The following is a 9,263-nucleotide window of genomic DNA, read 5'->3' as shown; positions in this document are numbered from 1 at the left end:
AGTTTCTAAACTTTACAAATAAATCAAATTAAGAGTGAGGATAATTTTGAATGCAACTGTAAACACATCATACAATTCAAACTATTGATGCCTACCCATAGCTTGTAATACAGTATTAAAGTTTAGGGTATCATTATCTCTCACATTGAAGCTTTTTCCTGACATTGACAAGATGTGCAGACCGAAGACAGTTGTTGACTGTTTGTGTGCATAACAAGAAGACAGGGTATTGTATGCAAAAGTACAACAGCAGCCGTGAGAAGTAAAGTAAATGCTTTGGTTTCATTCCCCGTTGCTTATCAAATCGAAATGTAATTGTAATGGACAGATTGTATTTATTCAAGGCATATTAGTTGCACTACAGTAATTGATGAGCAAACATGACTGCTTTTTTTTCTTTTGACTAGTCACCTGTACTGTAGTTTTATGTACAAGTTCAGTGCAATTACACGATGAACAGCACAAATTAGAGACCGTAGGGCTACACTAAAATGCTGCAAAATCTCTGTACAAGATCTTCTGTAAATTAAAATGAAGGAGTGCACTGTGAGTTCTAGTTTGCAATTGGCCCATGTGGACAATGAAACTTGTGTAAAGAAAGAAAACAAGCTGGTTTCTTTTTTCAGAAGTTTATTTAGACACATTTGAACAATTAAAAATATAAGATTCTTTCTTTTTTTAATTCCCTTTTCTCACATTGGTAGTTCACAGACCTTGGAATAATTCTTCATAAATAGAGTACAAAATACATTTTTAACAGAAATAAATATCATAATAAATATATTAGTTTAAGTTAAACAATGCAAGGCAACCAATAACCAAAAGAAATACTGTGGTGTTTAAGTCCCTGAACCAGGCTGTCAATCAAACAGGGGACCTTAGAAAGGGGTCATTAAAAAAGCGCCAAAATTACAAAATGTTGGGTATTCACATCAATTTTTCTCATGCACACTTTGATCTCGCATCCGCTTGCACCCCTGGTCTCAGAAAGAAAAGATGGCTACACACACATGCACACAAGCATATATACACAGACATACACATACACACACTCACACAGTAGCGTGAAGTATGAAGCTTTGGTTGAATGCTACTGGGAGGCAGTTTTCTCCCATTCGAATTTGCTGTAAAGTGCATGTCAGATAAAATGGCATCAATTACACACAGTGGGTCTTACTCATGAAGGCCACGGAATTAAACATACTGTTCTTGGCACTGAGGAACACTAGCTTGTGAGGCAGGGAGAGTCTGTAAGGCACAATAATAATAGCAGATTGTCACTACTGATGAGCCAGTTTGATCTCTACAGATGTAATTTTGCAAACCAATCAAGTTGGCGATACGGGCAATTCGATTGGTGGAAGACCACAAACGAAGGTCTAATTTGCTACACTTATGACAATTGGTGCTAGAGTGATGATCTCTTTGTCCAAGATGAGTTTCAATTTGACAAATGTGAATTAAGAACATTAAGTGTTATTATATTATCAAAAGTTGACTTGTCTTGATCAGTTCTGGGTCTGAAGAAAGACTAGACAGACACAGTTCTCTTCTGTTCTTGCCCGTGAGGTCCGCTTAGTCGGACAAGGACAGGCGTTCAAACACAGTGAGCCTCTTGTTGGATGATCCATCAAAAGTCGGCGACTCAGTCCCACTGGAACCTCCGCTGCTGCTGCTGTAGCTGTCCTCCAGGGAATCCTCAGAGGAGAAACGCTGCAGACTAGCATGCTTCATCAATCCACTGTGGCTGGTACCTGCAAACAGCGCACTGCTGTCCTGCTGGTTCCCATCCACAATCTTGGCAAAGCCTCTGCCACTGTTTCCATGCAAAGTAGAGAAGTCATTGCTGTGGCCACATAGGCAGCGTGAGGCTTTTGGCTCTACGATGAGAGGAATGTTGTGGATGTCTCCGGAACTGGCGCGGGTTTGATGGGTGCCAAACTGGAATGCTGCTACTTCCCGCGAGAGGGAGTCACCAAACACTGGGGAAATGAGATCTGCTGGAGGTGGGGACACAGACGGAGCCCTGCTGAAGCCCAGGTTTGGATCAGTAAAGGATGCAGGGAATGACGGAGGAGGGGAAGTACGTGACGAGCCCAGGAACCCTGCAAAGCTGACACTTTGGCGGAGCTGGTGGCGTGGATTCTGACCACTGGTTGTGGCAGGAGTTTGCTGGCGCTGATTCTGGAATTTTGCTGATGTAAGTTGGCCTCCACTGATTTTTTCCTCATGGATAAAGTGGCAACGTGAGCCATATGGGCAGTACCCGAAGTTGTAGAAGGTTCTGCAAGGCTCGGTCTTGTACTTTGGGTGACGGTACATTCCACGCAGCTCCGCTTCACCATGGGCAAACTGACACTTGCTTCCATATTTGCAGCTGCCAGTCTCCTGGAAGCCACGACAGAGCTCAGTCTTGTAACGGTTAGAGGACAGCATGGGTGCCACCTGGGCTGGCAGGTTGGACGCAGGAGGGAAACCTGGCGGTGGAGCCACAGTTGTGGCAGGTCCTGAGGGAAAAGCTTCCAGGTTCTTGAGTTGTCCAAAACTGGAGAGCAGGGAGATGCTGGACTCAGTTAGGCTCATGGACCGTGCTTGCAGAGCAGATGTTTTAGTTTGAAGACTGGGGGCCTGACTCCAGATGTTGGATGACCAGAGTGAGCTGCTGTTGTCATCGTTATTGATATGCTCGGTGCTGAAACTGAGGTTGGATGAGGCAGGCGGGGAAGGGGAAGAAAAGAATGAGGCAGACCGGTTCAGTCGACCTTGTCCTGGGACGCTGAGTTGAGATTGTCTTGTGAGCAAGGCATCGTCCAGGGCCAGGTTCAACAAGTTCTGTTGCAAATGGTTGGTATAGTTAATATACAGCTAATAAAGCTACAGAACAATCATAGATGATAGATGTAGTCTTACTTTACTCTGCACATACATATACTGTATGTTTGACAGGTACTTTTAACTTTGTTAATCAAAAAGTTCAAATCACATGCAAGCAGATCCTGTGGTAACAAAATTGTTACTCTTTAATTTACATACGATAAATAGGAATGGACACAAATAACGCAAACAGTCCCTAAATTGCATAGCTGGTTAGTTATTAACAACTCAGGACGTTTACTGTCAAACTAGTGATTCATAAAAGTTAGTACACCAGCCCATACACACAATACTTAGGAAAGCACAGCGATAATCAAAAGTTGTATACTAATAAACACTGACTCACCTTTGTGAAAATGTCGTCATGCATTTCGGACATGCTGTACCCTTTAAGCAGAGAGAGTCAACTGAGATCCTCTGTTCACTGTTCGATACCTGTGTCCAGAGCCAAGTATGTTGAGGTCTGCTGGGCTGCTGCACTTTTTATTACTGCCTTAGAAACTCCTCCCCAATTTGGGTGGAGTTTCCACTCGCTATATTCCCGGATGTCCCCTCCCTCCACCTCAAGTTTCATGTGAGCTAAGGGTTGGGCGTTTTTGCAAAGCAGACACAGCAGAAACGCACAAACAGATACAAACACACACATACACAGTAGACAGAAAAGAAACTGTATTTTTAGTGAGGTGTGTGAGATGTGTCAGTTTTGTGGGCATGTGAAATAAAAGCCCTTTTAACTTTTACACATGCTGTCCAATGTGGGTCTATTTGTTTTTCCAATGTCTATCTCCATTCTATACGGCCATTCCTTTGAATTATGAGATGGTGGACTGCAGGGAGTGATAACCCAATTCCAACGTGTGACATTTTTCACCATTTGAAGCACCCAGATGTGGAAAAGCAAAGGAGGTTGTCAAGCAGTCATTGCATTTTGCTTTTTTTCATCTTCAAAACCAGTTGTTTGATAGTAAAGTGCCTTGACAGAGATACTGTACATAGTCATACATTACAGTACATATATACAGTATGGATGAGTAATGACAGGTTCTCAGGAAGTGTCATTAATCATCTTGTAGGTGACTACGGGTAGACAACGTACAGTTTTTACCCACACAGATCTGAAAAAGTATCGCCTTATTTACCAGAATACACTGCGTAATATTTTCCCCAGAATTTCAGTTTTTGTCACAATTACGGCAGATCATGAATATTCCACAAGAGTGCGTGCAAACACGCCTATTGATTGGCAGGCATTCTGGACCTTTGGTCAGAAAACAAAACCGAAGCCAGGGAAAGATAAAAGCAAAACATACGTTTAAAAAGGCCAAAAAAAGTAAGATGGACACCGATTGTTTTAACACTGCAGAACGTAAGCAGGTTTATTGTCTACATTAAATTACACTGAGCACATTTTTGAGGGTGTTTTGGTAGAAGATTTGCATCCCACTTTAGCTTTATGGCCCACAGTGGAAATAAACTTGTGGCTGTTCTTTTTCAAATGTCAAACACACACACACACACACGCACAGTTGAATATCTTTACCACAAGATTATTGGTATCACGGTGATGTGTGTGTGTGTGTGTCTGTGTGTGTTTGTGCGTGTGTGTGTCTTTGTGTTTTTTCAATTCACGATGTCAGTTGAGAGCCTATCACAGGTGTGATTTTAGTTTTGCTTCTCATCACATTTCAGGGAAGTGTCATAGTTGTTTACCCAGTAGAAAATCCTACTCTACTATAACATTGTGTGTTGTAAGTGTGGGTAGTTCCGTTATCTGATCATTCTGCAAGTCATGACTGCATATGTTCAATTTGCTTAATAACCCCCTCGCAACAATAACACATGACTCAGTTGAATTTACAGTAATACACGACAATCCTTCCACAACAAGTAAAACTGATTGCGTTATTGATTGGTTGCTTATTGTATCGCAGTCTTATTTCTACCATGATTGGGTTGCAATTAAAGAAAATTTTTTTTTTGTGAAATGCTTTTGAATAGATCACTGTGCTCTTTAATATTCATTTTAACATATCATTCTGGTCTGTTTATATTTTAGCACACTAGGCTGTGACGTTTGTCGTTGCACTCCATTGCACTGCTGGTTTTAAATATCATACTATAACACGTATACCCCATACCTCCTTTATAAATAGTTTATTATATTGTTACATTTAGAACTACATGCCTCCCTTGTTTATCACGGTTAATTGGTTCCATACTCAACCAGGATAAGTGAATTTCCACAAAGTAGGATTCAATATTAATAAACAGAATATTTAGTTAGAGCATAGAAAGCCCGTTTATGACTTTCTAAATACGGGTATTAACATTGTTACAGACCTGTAGACACGAAATTACACCCTGATAGTCACTTTGACACTCCTATCATTCTTTGTTTCCATCACATTGCTCAGGCTACAGGATCACCGCAGGGACAAAACACACAGCTGTGGCTAGCATAAGCATACAAGCTACCGAGCTAACTAGTTAGCCTCTCCAATTTACTTATTCTTAACTTAAGAAGTTGTTTCAAACGGATTGGGGAAGGACAAACAAGCCAAAAACCACATTTCTACTTATATTATGTTTTACATTGTTGTTGTTGTGGTTGTTGCTTGCTGTTTGGCTTGATGATGCTGCTAATCATTGAGCAGCGAAACGTCTTATCATCATCCTGCAACAGTAACATCCTGTTCTATGTAGCGAATATGTTGTTGAACAGTCCCTCAATCCTCATACAAGCATTTACAAGTCACTTTGCTTTCATACATGTCTTCCTATAGGCTCTATATCAATATGAAAAACAAATGTGTGGAAAAAAACTTGGTGTGAAACAAATTTCAGGGCAAATTTTAAAGCGTTAGGTTACGTCTATGTGTGGAGTTTGTGTGTTCTGCCTGTGCTTGTGTGGGGTTTCTCCGGGTACTCTGTCTTTTGCCCGTGCATCACATGCAAAATGGAAACTCTAAATCAGTGCTGTCCAAAGTGCAGCCTAAGGGCCATTTGTGGCCGCAGCTGTTTTTTGTTTTTTTTTAATGGCCCTCGGCACGTTCTAAAAATACACTTAAACAGGAAAAATAACTAACCTAAAAACAAAAACCCATCAAAAATGGAAGGAAAGAGCAGTCATTTTACAAGAATAGTCAAAATATTAGGAGAATAAAGTTGGAATATTCAGAAAAAACGAAGTAGAGTCATCATTTTACAACAATAAAGTTGTAATATTACGAGCAAAAACATATATGTTAGCAGCATAAAGCTGAAATATTGAAAAAAAAATTGTTTTTTGTAATTTCAGGAGAAACAAAACAAAGAACAAAGATGCAACTTTTGGAAAATTAGGATGGAAAAAGTTATGTTATGAGAATGAAATGAAAATATTATGGAAGAAAGTCATAACATTATGAGAAAAAATATTCACAAGATTACAAATAATTATTGGTTAAAAAAAAATGCAAAAAAAGTGCAATCATATCAAGTGCACCATATCATTCTTCAGATTTGAGATGGTACTAACGGTACTAACGGTACTAACGGATAAACGGTACTAACCAGCGTTTCCTTCCACTCAACTCACAGCCCCACCATGCAGACAGATGGACAGACTGACATGGTAACAGAGGCCAAACGGGCCTCTCATGTCTACCTATTTATAACTGTAGCAAGATATAAATAACACGGCAAAATCTAAACCTGACAGGAATATGCTTTCTGGAAAATGTATCATAAGGCGGGGCGTGGAATGAAATCCTGGGGGCACAAGTCTGGAGATTTGTGGTGCAGCAACATGTATGTTTGTAATATGTCATGTGTATTTCTGTGCCCATGTCTGTTAGTGGTTGCCTCGCTCTACTTGTTTCTGTTATGTCACTCGCCTCAGTAACATGGAAAGTCACCCTAACAGGGAGGGGCACACACACACACACACACACACACACACACACACACAAGCACACACTCACGGGAGCATTCCTGCTTCGTCTTGATGAGTAACAGTGATTTTAACTCCAATGTTCCACGAGGTGTTTTCTGCAAATGACATAAATTTATATTTTTACATTTGTCGTACCGTGTGCTATAATTGGAAAGATGAGTCAAGGAGGCAGTAGATTGGCACGCATCCGTGTACAACAATATACTGCACAAAGCACACATGATCCCCTGTAACATTATTTGCCGCAAAACTGACTGATTGTTACTGTAAATGAAAATGAAAAGCCAGACGTTTTCATAAAAATGCTGTATTATACTACATTACACACGTTTTTAATTTGGTAGCATCATTCTTCGTCATCATTTTGATTTTAAAATATATCACTATAAACATAAACATGAAAGGTTTTAATTCATGTACAGTGTTCCCTCGTTTATCGCGGGGGATAGGTTCCCAAAATAAACCGCAATAAGTGAAATCCGCCAAGTAGCCAACTATATATATATATTTTTTTTTACAATTATATATGTTTTAAGGCTACCATACACTTTATACACTTTTCTCAGACCAGCATTAACATTTTCTCATATTTCTCTCTTGTTTAAACACTGTCAAAGTTCAAATTTTGTTTGAATTATTGAATTATTAAGTGACTCACGGTATTTCACTCTGACCGTACCTTGTCGTCCTGGCGCCGTTCGGCTGCAGCGTTTTCGTATCCTTGTTAAAACATACTGCTCCTGTCGTCGTATTTTACTCACACGGTTTGCTTCTTCTCTTTCTTCCCTTGTTTACAGTATGGGCGGTTAGCAAGCAGCTCACACTGTTAGCTAGTTTGGTAGCTATGACCACAACAGGAGACGGCACGAAGGAGATCAATTGACAGTGGTCTGCAGCCAATCAGGACGCAGAAGACAACGGGCGGTGCAGACAGAAGAGAGAGAATAGAGAGACACAGAACCACAACACTCAACTTCCCACAATGCAATTCTTTTAAAGAGCCAAGCACGGCTTGTAACAGCGTTCAAAGCTGTAAAAAAAAAAAAAAAAATGCTAAAACTGCACTTAAAACACTGTATTGCAATATTTTTCACACGTCTATTTTAAAACTTTGCTTTAAACGTGAATTGAAGGCTTTCTGACAACAAATAAATGAGTAAACAAAGCAGAAGATATAACAATACAGGAGATACTGTATATGATACATAATTGAAGAGATATGTTACCCCTCCCTAGGATGTCCTGCATACTGTGACCTATACCATATAAACGGAACTGTGTTGTGGAACAGTGGTTGAAAAAGTGGAAGTATCATTCAGTACTATCGATCACATTGTAGGTACTTTACTCATTTTTTACCTGTTTGAAAAAAAGTCCTATTTGATCTCATGCTATTTTTAAAAGGCACTTTCATGTCTCCCGAATGGAGATTTATTGTGGTTAATTGGTTCCAGATGTGATAAGTGAATACGCAAGTGATAAGTGCATTTTGGCGAAGTAACATTCCTTATTTATAAATGGAATAATTTTGTAGGCCGCATGGTTAGCATATTGGCTACACAGTCATGGGATCGGAAGATTTGGGTTCAAATCTCTGTGTGGAGTTTGCATGTTCTCCCCGTGCGTGCGTGGGTTTTCTCCGGGTACTCCGGTTTCCTCCCACATTCCAAAAACATGCATGCTAGGTTAATTGGAGACTCTAAATTGTCCATAGGTATGAATGTGAGTGTGAATGGTTGTTTGTCTATATGTGCCCTGCGATTGGCTGGCGACCAGTCCAGGGTGTACCCCGCCTCTTGCCTGAAGTCAGCTGGGATAGGCTCCAGTGTGACAATAAGCGGCATAGAAAATTGATGGCTGGATATTTTTATAGTTAGAGCGTTGAAAACCTGTTTACGACGTTCTAAATATGGTTTTAACACTATTAAAGTCCTCTAGACATGAAATAACTACCCATAGTCACATTTACACTCGTGTTACCCAATACAGTAGACATAATAACAGAAAATAAGACATATTGGACATAAATAAGACATAACATAGACTCACACGTTAGCATTGGGAGAGTTCCTTGTTGTTTTTTCTGGACAGCATATTTCCTGCGTTGGCTATTGTCTCATCAATGTAATGTAATGGTGAGAATAAACTAAGAGAATAAACTAAAAATAAAATAAAATAGAATTGAAATAAAAAGACAAAAAAATAAATACATTTGAAAGCAAAAATATTACTTTTGAAAAGTTATAATATTATGAGACATAAACATGACAAAATAAAGGGAAAAAAGTTACAATATTATGGGAATAAAGACAACATTTTATGGAGATAATATTATGGAGATATTCAGATTTTTTTAACAAAGATTCTTTTTTTAAAAAGTTAAAAGTGGGAGAAAAAAAATGGAAAAAAAAGAGCAAAGACCAACTTTGTACTTATAATCCGCTTTTTCACCTAC

At 39.4% G+C, this 9,263-nt stretch overlaps 1 protein-coding gene across 1 annotated transcript; it reads right to left on the bottom strand.

Annotated features, from left to right (window-relative positions):
* Positions 1–408: 408 nt before the first annotated feature.
* Positions 409–3,335, bottom strand: zgc:162730 (uncharacterized protein LOC564559 homolog). The gene is made up of 2 exons (XM_054794518.1): positions 3,221–3,335; positions 409–2,832 (listed from the first exon to the last, which is right to left on the bottom strand). The coding sequence occupies exons 1-2, from the start codon at positions 3,251–3,253 to the stop codon at positions 1,576–1,578; spliced, it is 1,290 nt and encodes a 429-aa protein (XP_054650493.1). The 5' UTR covers positions 3,254–3,335; the 3' UTR covers positions 409–1,575.
* Between the last annotated feature and the right edge of the window lie 5,928 nt (positions 3,336–9,263).

The sequence above is a fragment of the Dunckerocampus dactyliophorus genome, chromosome 12 (assembly GCF_027744805.1).
Source record: "Dunckerocampus dactyliophorus isolate RoL2022-P2 chromosome 12, RoL_Ddac_1.1, whole genome shotgun sequence".
NCBI lineage: Eukaryota > Metazoa > Chordata > Actinopteri > Syngnathiformes > Syngnathidae > Dunckerocampus > Dunckerocampus dactyliophorus.
This window is presented reverse-complemented; position numbering and strand designations above follow the sequence as displayed.

What these genes read in the sequence shown, in the direction of transcription:
- zgc:162730 (XM_054794518.1), bottom strand. Translation starts at nt 3,253, where the DNA reads ATGTCCGAAATGCATGACGACATTTTCACAAAG. An exon ending in ATGACGACATTTTCACAAAG is followed by an intron (nt 2,833 to 3,220) that starts GTGAGTCAGTGT and finishes CATTTGCAACAG; the next exon opens with AACTTGTTGAACCTGGCCCT.